We start from the raw sequence: 17,295 nt of genomic DNA, 5'->3' as shown, positions 1-17,295 counted from the left end.
AGCACACTCCTGCCGAATGAGTAGCCATGAACACATCCCAAGGTCACTGTCACCCCAGGGCTTCTGTTCTCTCTTCCCTGCTACCTCAGAATGTTCTTCCCCAGGGTATCTGCAGGGTCTCTCCCTCCCTGTGGTCAGGCCTCTACTCACCTGTTCTGCCCACAGGGAGGCCCTCGCTGACTACTCTCTCCAAAACAGTCCTCATCTGTGTCCCTGTTTTGTATTCCTATACAGCAGCTGATAGATATTTATTTAGTATATTCCATCCCCTCCATGATCATAAGCTCCATGTCCCCACCACAAAGCATGATGCCTGCTACACAGGAGACCTCAATAAAGTGCAGGTTGAACAAAGGCACAAATGGCTAGAGACGGCCGCCCTAAGGAAGTCCAAAGGCAGTCTTTTCTACAGTAAGTATACACCTCACAGCAGCTGGGCAACTCAGTCTCTGCTGGGCGAGAGAGGCAGGGACTCACAAGCTGGGAGACCCCACCTCTCCACACAAACCTCCCTATAAGATCAATCTTGGTACCCCCTTCATAGAGAAGCTTAGAGGGACAGGTCCAGGCCCCACTCCATGGTAAATGGTAAAGTGGGAACTCAAACTCTGACCTTGACCTTGCTTAGATCATGCCTTGACACCATGCTCAGACTCTCCCTAGGACCCACACTGGCCTCCCAGACAGAGGCAATGTTGACTCAGTCGCCCTGTGCAGCAGCAAAGGCAGAATAGGAACTGAGGCAGTGAGCACTGCCTAGCACCATCCCAGCCCACTGCGGGCATCTCTCTGCCATCAATCTGTGCCCCGCACAATGCCCCTCAAGCAGGAGGAAATGACTGTACTCACCAGGGATGTGGATCTTGAACTTGCCACTCTGGCCAAAGGCGCTGTCAATGACCCCCAGCTCCCCAGTAGACAGGTGCACCTTGAGCCCCACGAAGAGCTGGATGTTGGTCTCCTTTTTGAACAAGGAGCGGCCGATCACGCTGTAGTCGTCCATCGCCTGTCCCCATACACCCAGCCATGGAGAAAGCAGGATTAGTGGTGCACATTGAAGAGCGGGCAGGGAGTTTGGCTTGCAGCTCTCCTGGCAGGCAGTGGCCCAAGTCACACCCTCAGGAACCCTGAGGGGAGCAGGGCACAAGTCTGGAACTGTCCACCACCAGTGTAAAGAAGGGCCCTCACAGGCATGCTGACAGCACTATCCTCAGATGAACCTCTTAGCTCCCACAGCAGCTCTGTGAGCTCCACTTTACACATGCAGAAATGGAGGCACAGCATGGTTCTGTCACCCGTCCAAGGTCACAGCACATGAGGCAGAGGTGGCTTCAAATTCAAACTCCCTGCTGCATCCATACCCTCCTGCACTGACATGCCCCAGCCTGTCCCCAGGGTACTGCCTAGACAGCTTACAGCGCTATCATCCTTGAAGCACCATCAGGCCAAGAGGATGATGCCTACTCCCCAGCCTGCATCCCAGACTGCTGAGAACAGGCCTTTGCTTTGGTTTCCCCTCCTGCCCTACTACGTGCACCTGCTTGTCCTGGCCCACATGTTGGCCTGGCCTACTTTTCCTCCACAGCCCCCTGTCCGTCCTCCACAATGCCCTCCCTCAGGAACAGAGTTCCTTCTCCCCCTCCCTAGCCCCTGCTGGCTCGCCCAGGCCCTTGCTGTAGAGTTCATGTCTTCTACTGGGTACTTTGGCAGCTCTGCTATCTCTGTGGGTGACCAGGCTGAGAGGAGGGACACACGCGTGCAAGAAAAAGCCAGCAGAAGGAAAGTGTGACTCCCTTCCGAGCCTCTGGCAGCTCCAGCCCATACTGCCTTTAGAAAGGGCAGCAAGGCAAGGGCCACCCTGCCTGCCTGACTCCTCTCCTCACCATCCAGCTCTGCAGATCCTGCCTCCAACAGCAAATTCAGGCCCCACAGTGCTCCACAATCCGGCAACTGCTATGGAAATTACAAGTACACAGACCTTCCGACCCATCATTTGTGCTTCTAGGACTGTATCCCACAGATGTGCTTGCCACGTGGAGATGACTCTATAAGGGCACTCACTGCAGAAGTATTTATAGTGGCAGAAGCCTGGGAACGACTTAGAAGTGCAACCCAAGCTCAACAGCGTGAGCACAGCCTCCAGCGACTGCAGTGTGACACAGAAGCACAGGAGTGCTGTGACAGGAAGAGTGCTCCCACGCTGAGAGCAGGGTACAGAGCAAGGTGCAAGGTGTGCTGCCGTGGAGTACAAACGGGATGGCGGGTGGATACGTGGAGGGCTGCGGGAGACACAGAAGCCTCCGGGGAAGCAACCAGGTGTCCAAGGGACTTTTACTGCAGGCCTGGCCTGCCTTTACACTTCTAAAATACACGGATGCACTGCCTATTCAAAAATAAATCAGTAACATAAAAAATGTAAAAACAAACCAAGAAGTGAAGTGCCTTTCACATACTAGGCGGACCTTCCGTCATCCTCTCCTAATATCTTCTTGAGAGAGAGGACAATTTTCTTCCACTGTTTCCAGTCCATGGGCAAAATCTGCAGCACCCCCATCAGTCCCACGGTAGCTTTCTCTGCTTCTCACATAGCACGGTCACCCCAGAGGGCTAACACTGAGGCCTCTGCACAGCTGTCTACTTTGGTTCTCACATGTCATGTCCACCCCAAATACCTTCTCTTCTAACAAACTCCAATACTTCCTCCAGAACTTAAGCCATGTGGGCTACCAGCTCTTTTCTGAAACAGCCTGCCCTGTACCACTTCTATACACCTACTTTTGTTTCTTTTTCAATTGTCTAGTCACTAGGAATTTCTCAGGGCAGGGGTTGGGTTTGAGTTACCTCTGTTGTTCAATCACGGATTCATTAATCCATCTGGCAAACATTTATCTCAGGAGAAATGGGACAGGAGGTTCCGGCAGGAGGTTCAGGCAGTCTGGCTCTGAAGCTACGAGCTGCGTGATCCTGAGCAAGGTGGCTAAACTCTCTGTGCCTCCACTGCTTCAGCAGGCAGTGTGAACATTACAATGGGAGAGAGGAAGTCAAATCCCCGGGGCAGGCCTGGTGCTCAGTCAGTCGGTGATGGTGTGAGATGCTACGAAGAGGCAGGGGCTCATGTTCCCCACGTGCAAGCCCATCTCTAACCCCAGACTGTGACCAAGCAGAAGGTGCTATGACCTAAGGGTAACACTGCAGGAGCAGGAGCAGGAGCAGAGGGTCTCCTGGGCACTGCCACAGAAACTTACCCTAAGGCAGCAGTGAGCTGGTGTGGGGACAGGAGACTGCTTTCGGGCACTGTGACAATATGCTCCAGGGCCCAAAAAGGTACCAAGGTGTGGGGACCAAGAGAGGCATGGGGGACAAGATGAGGGGAAGCCATACAGGCCCTTGAGGTAGACCTGCTCAGGGCCTCAGATTCTTCCTGCAGGCCCAGTGAAGCTGTGGAGGGCCTTTTGTAGGACAGTGACATGATTTGATCTGTGGTTTAAAAAACTGCCCTGGCTTCCTCTGGGGAAGGGGTCAGAGAGGCAGGAGCAGATGCAAGAGAGATGAGGGCCCGCTGGAGAAGGTGGTGAACAGGAGAGCCTGCCTGCCTCCCTCCTGGCACTGTAAGCTAGGATACGTCCCTTAGCAGCAGCTGTGATCCACCACCCAGAGAGCCAGTGGCCGAGTTGCAGTTAAGTCTCCAGAAGAGAGGGCTGATGGCAGTCAACCCATTAGGATGGGATAGGCCAACGTCTGGTAGGAGGAACCTGGAGGAACTGTGTATCTGAGGGGCAGCCAGACTCAGGCCCAATGAGGAAGGGCTCATAGGAAAGGCAGAGCCAGAGTCAGGGTGGAGGGTCTCAGGGCCAAGCCCATACCACTGCCACCCACCTGGAAAGCTGGCTCGCTCCTGGTGACCCAGAGTGGCACTTCTCCTGACCTCAGGACCTCTGCGCCACCTTCCTGGTTCTTGACATAAGTATATGTGACCTGGATCTTTTAAACTAACTCTTTTCAAAACTTCCACACGTTTCTTATGAAAGGAAAACTCCATTACCACTGTTTAAAGAAGCCAGTCCTCCTGTGCCACAATAGTATGTAACCAGGAAAAGAAACGCACTCGAAACAAGACAAGGGCACAAAGCTCTCTGCCCGATCCGGTCACTGCCACTTCCCATCAGTCTGCCTTCGTGTCCAGGCTGGAAGGTGGCTGGCAGGTCCCTGACAGGAAGGTGCTATAGCTATGTGTGAGGGTGTGCGTGTCTTCTGCCAGACAACCCCACAGGGCTGCCAGGGTTACAGCTGCCTGAGAGTCAACAGCTGTTTCAGGGCAGCACCCAGGAGAAAGTCAGTGCCACCGCAGCTGGCACTCAAAGCTGCACGGTGGACAGCCCCGGAGAGCTGTGGAGACCTGCTTAGTGCTCACCCTGCCTGAGGCAGAGACCCCTGAGAACCCCTGTGGGGCTGGCCCCAAGAGACCAGGGCCTGGCTATCGTCAGCCTCAGAGACCCTCATTTCTACTCAAGGCGCCAAGATTTTGCCACTGGCCCCAGATGGATTGTTTTGAAATGGAGAAACTGTCTCTTTTACCCTAAAAACCTTTTGGAAAAACATATCCTGTTCTATTTGATTCACAGCACCAGATGAAAGCTACTTGCATTCCTCCTCTCCCTGGTGACTGATGAATCGGATACAGATAATGATAAGAATAATAATTTTCACTTGCACAGCCCTTCGTAGTCCACAGGTCTCATCCCCACACATGAGCCCCTCCTTGTCCTTCAGGGCTCAGCTCTAGAGGAACATGCCCTCTGTCCAGGACCACCTGACTGTGGAAGCCCTGCCTCCTACCCCCAGTGTGCAGCTAAATGACCTGAATGGAGCTGGTCTCCCTATCTGCCTAGGAAAACCACAGAAAGTCAGGGCAAGCAGATGTCCCCAAACCCAAATAGTGCAGGGTGGCCCTTGCCACCTTCCTAGGCTTTGCTGGACCCCAGGCCCCCTATTTGCCAGAATGGCATACACAAGGAATATGGCCCCCAGGCTGGCTGGGTTCTGAGAGGGCAGGGTCTGTACCTATCCACATTCTGCAGCCCAGCCTGGCACAGGAGGTACCAGATGGTTCTGGAATGGACATTCTACTGAAGGTGCCTGTTCAGACACCCTCTGTCTAGAGCAAAGCCTCTGTTGCTTCTCCACCTGCTGTCAGGACAGACAGTGCCCCTCAGCCCTCAGCTCATGCTGACCAGGCATCAGTGGGCCGCATGGAGCCCTTCTACAGAGGTTTTCATCCCTATTTTACAGAGATCTGAGCTGAGGCTCAGAGATGAGGTTTAAATGGGCCACAATCACCTGTAGAACAGGCCTAGTAGCTGACTCCAGGCTGGAGAAGCAGCCAGGCCCCAGGGCTACCCTTTGAGACTGGAGGAGTGGGTCCCAGGTCTTTGCTAGGTAGGCCCTGGGACAGATCTGGCTGAGACTTGCCCTCTAGTATTATAGTGGCAAAGAAATGAAAAAGGCATAGTCCTCGGGCTTGGTGCCTATAGCTCTGTGATTAGGGCACCAGCCACATGCACCAGGGCTGCTGGGTTCAAACCTAGCCCGGGGCCTGCTAAACAACAAAAACAACAAAGCCAGGCCTTGTGGCGGGCACCTATAGTCCCAGCTACTAGGTTAGGCTGGGGCAAGAGAATCACTTGAGCCCAAGAGTTTGAAGTTGCTGTGAGCTATGACGCCATCATACTCTACTGAGGGTGATGTAATGAGACTCTGTCTCAAAAAAAAAGAAGGCATAATCCTATGACTAAGGGTTTACAATCTATTTAGAGAAACTTCTTATAAAACTCACCTCTAGGACCAAACAGGTAATAGCAGCAGGTATTCTTAGCAGAGCAAAGTTCTCAACAAGCTGACATCAGTGTTCTTCCTTTCTTCCCACAAACATTTCATGAGGAACTACCATGTGGCAGGCATGTGGCTGAGAAAATCACCTGTCCTAGTGGAAGAGGACAGGTAGCACTTTCACCCTGCACCCCTCTCAGCAGCTGCTGTGCCTGCACTGCGACCTGCAGCCCGGCTCCTTCCCCCTGGGTCAGCCTCTCGTGTTTCTGCAGCACACATCATCTCTGCTCCTGTTTGTTGCTCCCAGTCAGGACACAGGCTCCAGGGAAGCATTAAGTCTCCCTTTCCTCCCAGGTGCATTCCCTGCACGCTAAACAGGCACTTGCTGTTTACTCCTGGGATATGTAAGTAAGTACTGCGCGAATGCATGACGGTGGTTTTGGCATCTGGGATGCTGGCTCATACCTGTGTCTTTCTTCTTTTCTATAACAGATTCATTAAGCTATAACTGATACACAATTACACATACCTTCTCTTTTTTTCAGATAGTCTCACTCTGTTGCCCAAGCTGGAGCACAGTGGCATCATCATAACTCACAGCAATGTCAAATTCCTGGGTTCAAGTGATCCTCCTGCATTAACCTCCCAAGTTATACGTCCGTATGTAAAGTAGATGAAGTTTAGATATACATATCCACCTGTGAAGCCATCGTCACAATCAAGCTATTAAACACACCCGTCACCCCGTTTCCCCATGCCCCCCTCATCACGCCTCCCTCCCTGCGGTCTTCTCTTGTCCCAGCGCTGTCCACCTTGGGACCCTTAGGTCCTGTCAAGCTTGCTGGACATGGCATGCCATGGCCATGCCTTCAGGTGCTCTCTCTCCCATCCCTCCAGGACAGAGGCCAAGTCCTTCCTCGTCTGAAAGGTAACACTCTGTCTATCCTTGACAGCTGATCTGTTTGTCTCCCCACTGACTCGGGATTCTTGGAGAAAAGTAATTCTGTCCTTACACCACAACTCACACATCCCTGGCCCACCACGGGTCCTGGTAAACATGCCTTTATCAGAGGTGACGAGGCTGATCCTACCGCTCCCACACATGATATGGAACGGGAGAGACTGTGGGTAAAATGAGCCATCCACATGGACATGTCCCTGGGGACACAATTCACATGAGAGTGAGCTAACAGCCTGCTCTGGGCCTGGTTCCTCCAGTCTTCATGGTTCACAAACTGTCAGAGCAACCCAGGCCCCAAAGGCGGGTTGCACCTCATGTTGAAACACAGCAGGCCGGCTGCCCACCCAGTGGGCCTGGAGGCCAGCCTGCAAGGTAATCAGACCCTGGGGCAAGAGGCATCTATTAGCAAAAAGGCTTTTCAGAAGACTTTTTACAGCATCTTCTCTTCTGCCCCCCACTTTGGTTATAAAATATTAACTTAAAAAAGCTACATGCCACAAAGACAGCAAAGGATCCATCTTTCCCCAAGCCAGGGTCTTGCAACGAGGGCAGACTAATTTTATTAACTTCAGGGGAACTTCAAAAAGCTTCAGGGCTTTCATGCCAGACAGAGACGACCCCAAAGTTAGTTTAAGTGCTACATAAACAAAGGACCAGGCCCAGGGAAGCTGAGGGCCCCCAGCCTTGTTTACATTCTCATCTGACCCAGGGGACAGCATGAAGCCAGGCCCCGTGGTCCTGCAGCCATGTGTGGTGCTCAGTTCACTGACCTACACAACGACAATATTGTTTTAAGCATATGGGATGAGGTGAGGAGTCAGCAGGCTTTTTCGACCTTTTGAGGGGGCTGAGGGACTCCCTCTTGCCGCCTGGCCTTACAGTCCCTCGATGGCCAGAGTGGCAGCTTAGAAAGGACTTCAAAGTCAAAAAGAGAGTCTCTGCCAACTCCTATTCTCATTCTATGGCTTGGCAGAAAATATAATAGCACCAAGTGGGTGGAGCGTCCCCTCCTGTGGACTTCTCTGTCTGTAGTTCCATTTGTGGGTATAGGTACAGTAAGGATGGGGGTCTGAATTTCAGAACACTGCCAGGAACACTGTGTGGTCTGGGAAGGCTGGCGTCTTCCCGCCTGCTAACAGCTCCGCACTGTCACTTTACAGCCGTCAAGTGGATCTTTGCATCTGTGTCAGATCCACAGAAGAGGCTGCCGTTTCAGGGCACGGCCACTTGGGGAAGGCGGCCTGGGGCCAGAGAGGGAAGCCAGCAGGCAAATCCGTCTTTCTGGAAGCTCTCCAAACCCTCGGCACCCTGCCCTCCCCCCTACAGATTAAAGAGTATCCTCACCCATGCTGTGGGTAAGGCACCCCCCACATTGTTAAGTCATCTTTAGAAAAGCCCTGCCAGGAAAGGTAAGTGACTTGCCCATTGCCACTCAGCCATGAAAGTGTGGTGACCCTCCACTTTAATGCAAGGCTCTCTGGCTCCAGAGGCTGAGACCATCCTGTCTCTGCTTGTTGGAGTCCCCTGCAGAGCCCTGGCTCTGCCCTGCAAAAGAACCTGGGGGTGGGGGAGGTGTCATGGCCATGAACTAGCCTAGTATGTCTTTTGGGCTCCCCAGAGCTAAGTTGTAGCTGGCTGGACACAAATGGGCCAGGAGCACTGGGCACTGGGCAGCCTTACCCCCACTAGTCCTCATTCCAAAACCCCCAGCTCACTAGAAGAGACGATCCCAAAGTTCGGGGACCGCCCCGCAGCCCCCATAGGCTGTCTAGAGGGAAAGAGCCAGGGAGGGAAGTAGGGCAGAGGCTAGCCACAAGGATGCAGGAATTGCAGTGGGGCCCAGAGCATGTTGCTGTCACAGGAAGCGACTCCAGCCCAGGCAGGCCCTGCTGCCCTGAGGGACTGCACTGCTGTGTAGCTGGTGGGCTGCTCTGGGTCAGCCCACTGTGTAAGAGGACAGCAAGGCAGACCTCTGACTCTCCAAGGTCACCACAGTCTCCTCTCTACAGTGATAGGTAGAGGGAGGCTGAGTGCTCTCCATCTGCAGTTATAGGGCCAACAGGCAGGTGGCCTTCCTGTGAATTCCAAATACTCAATTTCCAGTACCGTAAGTCCTCACTTAACCTCACTTAAGCAAAACAATGTATAAAAGGTCCTTGAATAATGTTGTTTCCTCAAAGTTGTTTCATTATAAGATTGATAAGAAAAAATCTTGGGTTCATTATATGTCATTTTGCTTACAGTTGCGGTTTCTAAGAACCTGCGCCAATATCAGATGAGGCACCGTGGAGATGAGGAGAGGAGAAGGTTAAATGGAAGGAAGAGAAGACAGGCTGAGAGTTGGGGGTCTCCTCAGTGAGCTCCACTCACTGTTTCTTGGTGGCAGTTTATGGATTCTCATGAGAATAATTCACAGAACTAGCATTATTTTACTTTCTTTCTTTATGTAGGCATATTTGGCTATTTTATGAGACATTCTGGGAAAAAGAAAGCAAAGAAAAAATCTGGGGGCTCAGCTAGAAGTGAAGGCTAAGAACAGACTTGATCACTGTCACCTAAGGTGGGGGACACAGAGGGATGTGGCATGCTCCTGCCTGCATATGGGTTAAGGCCTGGGCTCTGGAGCCAGGTCTGGGGGCTTTAGCAACTCCAGCAGGCAGCTTAGCTTTACAGGCCTTAGCATTCCCATTCACAATATGGGAAACAGAGCTGCTATAGGTCCAAGTAGGGTGACAGGGAGCTGCTGTTGGCCTGGCCTCTGCCTACCCCTTCCTGGGCAGACCCTTCTCCTTCCTACAGGGCTCCGCCAGCCATGCCACACTCAGGCCCATAGGGGTGGCCGATGCAGAGTCTGTGTGCCCCTGCCTCATCAGCCATACCCATAGCTGCTGACAGTAGCCCTGGGCTGTCAGGTTGTGTTGGGCTGGTGCTTCTCTCCTAGGACAGCAGTCCCTGCCTGCACAGTCTCCCTAGCTGGACATGGGAGGGCATACAGAAGGACAGTCAGAAGGCGGGAGCTAGCCTGAGAACATTTCTGCACCTTCAGAAGTTACCAGGACGTGTAGAGTGACTCAGGAAACACCCGCTGAGGGGAAACTGCAATCACTCAGAAGTCTGGTTAGACAGGGAGAAGCCTTCCTGCTGAGTCGGAAGCCGTGGGCTTATATCCCTGGAGAGCTACAGGAAGACCTGGGCACACCACCTGTCCTGGGGTCAGAGGTGAGGACTGGGCAGCACAGCTACTGGCTTTGCTCTGTCCTACCCACTGCTAGAATATGTGTGTGTGTGTGTGTATGTGTGTGTGTGTGAGATGGCTGGGCTGCTCTTCAAATTAGACTCAGTTAAAGAAAAGATCAGACACCAGCACATCCAACAAGCAACAGCCTTCAGAGAACAGTTGGAGGGTTTTCATTTTGAAATCAATCATTGTGACGTCAAGCCAAAGGCAATGCATGTGGGATCTGCTCAGACGCCTTGCTCCTCGGGAACAATGCTGAAGCCAGGCCAGCACAGTTACAATGGCTCTAAGTGGGGATTTGCACTGTTTGCCTGAATAATTTGCTTCATTTATTAGCCTTCAGTCAGAGGAGGGACTGAGCTCTCAAAAAGCAGCTCCTGGCTGCACATGGCCCAGGCTCTGGCTTACATGCCAGGCAAGTCCCCATTGTCCATGGCCTTTGAGTGAGGACTTGGCTGCCGATGCACATAATTATGTCATTACATGTGTGTCTCTCTCTTTCAGGGCTCGGCTCCTATGATGAGGCTTGGGAATCGCCCAAGTTGTGAAGTGACTCTTCTAATTCAAATTGGAGAAGTGACACCAAGAAAGGAAGGCGACCCACTGTGAAATGGAGCTCCGAGCTGAGCTCTGGGCCTGCAGTGAGGAAGACCATGTGTACAGGAAAGAAAAGGCTCACAATGTCTGTGTTTCTGACTCTGCCTTTCACGGCTCCATGACCCTGGGCAAGAAACTTCCATGAACCTCGTTTCTTCCTCTGAAAAATGCTAGTGTTAGGGTCAGGAGCGATGATGTTGATGAGATCACCTGAGACTTGATAGCAGAATGACCCTCCACCCCAAAGAAAGACTCTCAATGCATGGATGTCAGGCTGTGGGAGAAGCTGAAATGGAGACTGGAGGCAGCAGGAGATCATCCCACGTACCCAGGAACCACAAGCTACAGCGGCCTAATCTGCTGGAGCAAGGCAGGAAGGCTGGGGTGCATTCTCCATACTGACCACATGCTGGGTGCTGTCCACAGGTCTCCACTTTGCTCCCTCCCACCCACCTTCCAACAAAGTCCTTTCAGAGGACAGGAACCAGCAGTCCCTTCATCCAGTGAGGAAGGCATCCACAAAGAAAAAACTCACAGGCAGCTGGGATCACGAATGAGCCCAATGCAAGTGAGGTATTAACTCTTCCAGGTCACTTGAAAGCCACTGGGAATTCTGGAAGAGTCCCAGAATGAGGGTGTTGTTCTAGTATCGTCAGAAACGTTTAATCACCTGCTCCTCGGTGCAGGGCTATGGCCTGGTGTGGTGGGAAGAGCTGAGGCCCTGGAGTGGCTTAGCTCCTCTGTCCAGCCATTGTGGGGCCTGGGCAGGCCAGGTCACTCCTCTGAATCTCACTATCATTTTTGTAAAAGCAAGACAAACATCCAACTCCCAAGGCTTCTGTGAGGATGAGATGAGACTTTTGGCATGAGAGTCTATGAGCAATGATCAAACTCATTATAATTCGCTGGTATAAACCCCAGGAAAGGAAATGAGCCTTCAATTCACCCCATTTCATCAAACAAATTCCAGAGGCCCAGAACCTGGAGGCCAAGGGAAGGAGCCAGGCTAGGTGATCCCTTCACTGCCCACTACCCACTGTGAGCTCTCAGGCACGGCAGGCCTAGAGAAGCAGACCTCTCCACCTGACTGAGCCTCCCTCTCACTGTCTCTTCTCCCGTGGGCCAGCCACCTTCCAGGTACCAGCAGAGGGCAAAGCACCCATCAGGGGCTGAGAAGAGGTACCAAAGTACAGCAAAGGCAGCTGCATCTTCACAGAGGAAGAGACTAACATTGCACTGGGCACTCACAGCACACCAGGCCTGAGCTTGGTCCTGTGTACATGTGTCTCTGTGCACCCATGACAGTGCCTCTTACAGAGGAAGCAGGTTCTCAGGGGACAGTGACTTGTCCCTTGCCATGCTGAGCCTGCGCCTGACTCAGTTCAAAGGTCTCCAGAGTTGTCTCTTTCCACCATATCAAGCTGCCTTGACCCTGTGCCCATAAACAAACAAACAAAAAAAACAATTTCAAAAGGAAGTGAGCAAGAAGCCAGCAGCCCAGCGAAGCTTTGAGCTCCCATTTCTGACCCTGGAGGCCAGGAGAGAGACCCAGGGTCTAGGCTGGGATAGGATACCAGGGCAACCATCGGCCTCCTCAACCTCTGTTTTTTTCAAGTGGCCTTTAAACTGCTGGCAGGGACCTAGGGAAGTGGAGAAGAAGGGACTGAGTGGCCATCTAGACCACCACAGCTTCCTGCAGGAGCTGGAGCTTCTGCAGCTGTTCTGCCTAGAGTGCACCGAGCCTGTCACACTACCCTGGGGCTGGCATTTTCCCTGGTGCCCTGGGCATGTTTAGCAAGCTGTCAGCAGTGGAGCGGGGCAGAGCCAGGAGCCAGTGCCACTTCAGACATCAAAGCCAGCAGTGCTGATTGTGTCTGCATGTTTACACTTGGTTGAGCCGATGCTGTTGGCTCCTGAGGCCAAGCCCTAAGGCCTTCCCTGACCGGCGCCAGTGAGCGCTAGACCTGGGATGGCTGGCACTCCTGGCCTGATCTCTCCTGGGTGGGGGCAGCTTTGTGCCACGACTCAAGCTGGGAATTGAGGCATCTGTGTTTCCATGAGGAGAAACCCAACAGTCATGATGATGGTCACTGTTTAACCAGGGCATTCTGTGCCAGGCAGAGCACTCAGCATGTTACATGGATCCCTCCCGTCCGTTATTCTGTCCCATGAAGTTGTAAGGTAACTTCTGGGAAGAAACTTCCCGAGTAGTCCAGCATGCCTGGGACCCTGGCAGGGTGCCTCTAAAGCTATGCTCTTGGGCTCTCCTGGGACTTCGGCCCACAGAAGCTGCTCTCCTCTGGAACGTACCTCATGGCAGGTGCTCACTCTGCCCCACCCTGTCCCAGGACCCTGTTCACAGCTGGTGGCAAGACAGCACTTAGCCTGTTAAGGTGTGAGTTATCCTATGGTTATCCTACAGTGATGCAAACTGAAAAGAGACTCTGAGTAAGAGCTGGCAGGATCACTTCCGCATTGCAGCAAATGACTTGGGTGGAGCTGCATAAGCTGCCCGGGAAGAGGGGCTGTGGTGAGACCTGGTCAGAAGGCAGGTCCCCAGGAGAGGTAGGGGAGCCCAGGGGTGTCGTAACAGCTACAGGTGTGCCATGGAACCAATAGGCACTGCAAAGCACTTACTGTCCCAGCCACTAAGCCCTCGCCTCTTGCACAGTCACATAATCTGAGGAAGGTGTGACTGTTATAAATGGAGAGGCATGGCTCCAAGAGCAAGTGACTGCCAGACCACTCAATTCTGGGGCCCCACAGACAGTCCAGGTGCCCAGGGCCTCGGGGTGAGATTGGGGAATGCAAAGGATAGGTGATAGAGGCCGAACCTACTCTCTAGACTGGTCTGGCCAGCCCAGCTCCAAGGATTTCTCCAGCACAGTTGAACCAGCCCCCCCAACCCCCACAACACATACTCCCAAACTTCATCACTTCCCCCTGGGCCTGGGGTGATGCTGGCCCTGTGCACCTACCTCTCCAAGTTCCTGCCCCTGCCATCCAGCTGCTGGCTTTCCTGAACTGAAGGCCTTTCTCACAAGTGGCCCACTGCTGGGCCTCTGTGTTTTACCCAAGCTATTTCTGGACCTAGAATGCCCTTCTTCCAGCCCCCTTATGACCACCCCTGCGACCCCCAATGTCTGACCAGTGAACTGCCAGTGGTTCGAGGTGCAGCTAAAAGGTCACCATCTCTTTGTGCTTGCCTGACCAGCCTACTTCCTCCTACCTTGGCAGGCTTCTCTGCTCCCAGCCCTGACAGCCCTGTCTGTCCCTCTCACATCGGCACGTGTCTATGCTTCACTAGAAAGAGCCTGTTCCCCAGGATCACTAAAAGATGAGCATCTGCTCTGAATCTGCATGTGGCTAAGATGCAAGTGACCTCCTGGGGACAAGACCCTGTGGTTCTAGCCTTAGCTTTTATACACCCTCCACCCCTCATCATTTCAGCCAGGCCTTTGCATATCTGAACTATTATTTACCTAATATTTTCCTTTACACACGCCTAAAAAGGAAACTTTACATGGCACACCAAAGAGAAAATAAGAGTTCCTAACCATAAAATGGAGGAAGTTAACAGTAAAAGTAAATATGAAGTAAAACAAAATAACTGAATCCTAGTTATATACTGCTTCTCTTGATACTAAGGCTCTGAATCTTGTTTTCCACTTGTTAAAGGCAGGTTAGTACATAACACGGATGTAACAGAGAATTGTTAAAGACACCTTAGAATGAATCTAAGGCTTTCTCTGTCATGTAACCAAAGGATTGGAGAAAACTGAAAAAGAGAAAAAAGTTATTACCAAGGGCTTCAACATCCTATCATAGTATGAGGGCCTTAACCAAATGGAGAGCAATTTACTGCTCATTAATTTCCAAGCAGAGAATATATGAAAGAATGAATTAATACACACACACACACACTCCCTCTCTATATATACTACATAGCTGTCTATCTATAAATTATTTGTAACTTTAATGGTCCAAGATTTTTACTTTTTAAATCTATTAGGGTTTTTCCCATGGCCATAAGTACAACTACAGTGTAAGTTCCAGGCGGGCAGGATTCTATCATTCCTATCTACTGTTGGTCCCCAGCCCCTGAAACAGCACACAGTAGATGTTCCACAAATATTTCTGAATGTCTGTTTGCTGAATATATAGTCTATGTATATGTTTGGTAGACACATAAAATGTATATTCTCTATTTGAGGATGTACTGCTAGTTTGCCAGCCCCGATCTAAATGATAAATAGCGCTCTTGAAATGAAACAAACATCCTGCAAGGAAAATTCTAATAATCATCTACAGCTAAAAGTATTTAACTCTGTCAGCAGTCTTTAGAAATTGGGTCTTGGGAGAGGAGGAGCTTGGACTGGGGAGAGGGTTTTATATAGATAGCTAGATAGATATTTTTAGATATATAACTAAAAATCAAGCTTACTGATTGTATTCTGCCTTTGTCCTCACCTGTCTTCTGTGATTCTAAAATATGGATGGATTCTAAAGCACCCCACTATAATTACAATTCCATTTTTTAATCAATTTGTCCTTTGATTTTTAATAGGTTTTGTTTTCATATGTTTGGTGCATATAAGTTTATAACTGAGCTTTTTCTCATTACATGCTTTACCTTATTTAGTATTAATGTTTTTACTCTGAAATTCTACCCTGTCCAAATTTAAAATTACTACTCATATTCTGTGTGTACAGTCATCTGACATCTTTTTGTCTATCTTTTTATTCTTAATCTTTACTTATCATTTTAAGTGTAGTTCCTACAAACAGCACAACAGTTTCAACAGCATAAAATCGATAGCAACAGTTTCCAGTCCCAGGATAGCATTTCAGTCCCATCTATTAGTCTCTGTAGTAAACAAAATTATTTATTTTGAGTCTCTATATTTTAAACAGGAGATCTCTGCCATTCATATTTAATGTAATGACTGATACCTAAGTTTTTGCTTTTGTTTCGTTGTTCTAGTTTTCCTTACTTTTGCTGGTTTAACTAGATTTCCTCGCAGCTTTTCCTTTCACAATGTAGAAGTTCTACTCTAATTTAGTGCATTCATAGTTTCCCTTTCTCTGTATTCAAAATCTTACATACATTTCTATATTTTCAAAACAGGAGACTATTTCTCTCACCACCACGTACTCTAGTCCCCTTCTGCAAAGGAGATCTCCTCCTCTCCTGCAGGTGAGTACACTGCAGCTGTCTACCAATCCAAGCACCTCCTCTCCCATGACCCAGTTTCTAAGGATGGCTTAATACTTGTAGCTGTAAATAATTATCAGGATATCCCTACAGGATGCTCATTTTATTTCAAGAGCCCTAATAACCATTAGATCAGGGGTTAACAAACTACAGCCAGATGGCTGTTTTTGTATGGCCTGTGTGTTAAGCATGATTTTTGAATGGGTTGAAAACACCAAAAAAAGAATTATTTTATGATACATGAAAACTACATGAAATTCAAATTTCAATGTTCATTGAAGGCTTTTTGCAACACAGCCACACCCACTTATGTGTTGTCTGTGGCCACTTTTGGTGCCACAGTGGCAGAGCTGAGGAGCTGAGACAGACCACAGAAGGTGCTTGGCGAACCATGTACAGCAGCAACACAGCTGTGACTCTCAGCAGACTGCCAAGCACATTTTGTTTCTTTGTATTACTAGTGCATACTTATCATGTCAGAACAAGAAAAATGTCACACTTAAGGCTCAGTGGGGTATGGATTATTATTTTATCAAATTACAGGGCAGAGCACTGTGTTAGTTATTAGTTGTGCTACCAGAATACAACATATACTGACATCATAATATTCCCAATTCACAGAAAAACAATAGTCAAAAAAATTGGAAAATTTAAAGCAGTATATTTCATCACAGAAGACACAAAAAAATAAAAAATGAGATGGAGGCTTCAACCAAAGTAAGTTTCCAAATGGCTCATTTATTAGCCAAGCAAGAAAAGCCATTTACCAATGTTAAGTTAATTAAATTGTGTTTGATCACAGCAGCTGAAAAAAATTTCCAGAGAAAACAATCTATTAGATTTAGGGCAAGAACAGTTGCTCAGGTTTGGCCCAGGGGCTATCACTTGCTCTACATGAGTGGCTCTCAACCTTCCTAATCCTCCTAATGCCGCGACCCTTTAATACAGTTCCTCATGTTGTGGTGACCCCCAACCATAAAATTATTTTTGTTGCTACTTCATAACTGTAATTTTGCTACTGTTATGAATTGTAATGTAAATATCTGATATGCAGGATATATTTTCATTGCTACAAAGGGGTTGAGACCCACAGGTTGAGAACTGCTGCTCTACATAATCCTGATGCCTTAAGCCACATCTGCTAAGGTACCTGACTAGACTATCTGACTAGAGTATCTGACGAGGGTATTTGACTAGGCTATCTGATACAGTATCTGACTAGGGTACTTGACTAGTGTATGTGATGAGGTTACCTGACTAGGGTACTTGACTAGTGTATCTGATTAAGGTATCTGACTAGGTATCTGACTAGGGTACTTGACTAGCATATCTGATTAAGGTACCTGACTGGTGTATCTGATTAAGGTATCTGACTAGGGTACTTGACTAGTGTGTGTGATGAGGTTACCTGACTAGGGTATTTGACTAGTGTATCTGACTAGGTATCTGACTCGGGTA

The 17,295-nt window shown here is 49.9% G+C and overlaps 1 protein-coding gene across 1 annotated transcript in view; it reads right to left on the bottom strand.

Annotated features, from left to right (window-relative positions):
• The window catches only part of EEFSEC (eukaryotic elongation factor, selenocysteine-tRNA specific), a 280,597-nt gene that overhangs the window by 45,118 nt on the left and 218,184 nt on the right, over positions 1-17,295 (bottom strand). Inside the window, exon 6 of the mRNA XM_023516956.1 lies at positions 850-1,006. Coding sequence (XP_023372724.1) covers positions 850-1,006 — 157 coding nt within the window. The remainder of the gene's footprint in view (positions 1-849; positions 1,007-17,295) is intronic.

The sequence above is a fragment of the Otolemur garnettii genome, unplaced genomic scaffold (genome assembly GCF_000181295.1).
Source record: "Otolemur garnettii isolate 467f Iridium unplaced genomic scaffold, OtoGar3 scaffold00101, whole genome shotgun sequence".
NCBI classification, from domain to species: domain Eukaryota; kingdom Metazoa; phylum Chordata; class Mammalia; order Primates; family Galagidae; genus Otolemur; species Otolemur garnettii.
This window is presented reverse-complemented; position numbering and strand designations above follow the sequence as displayed.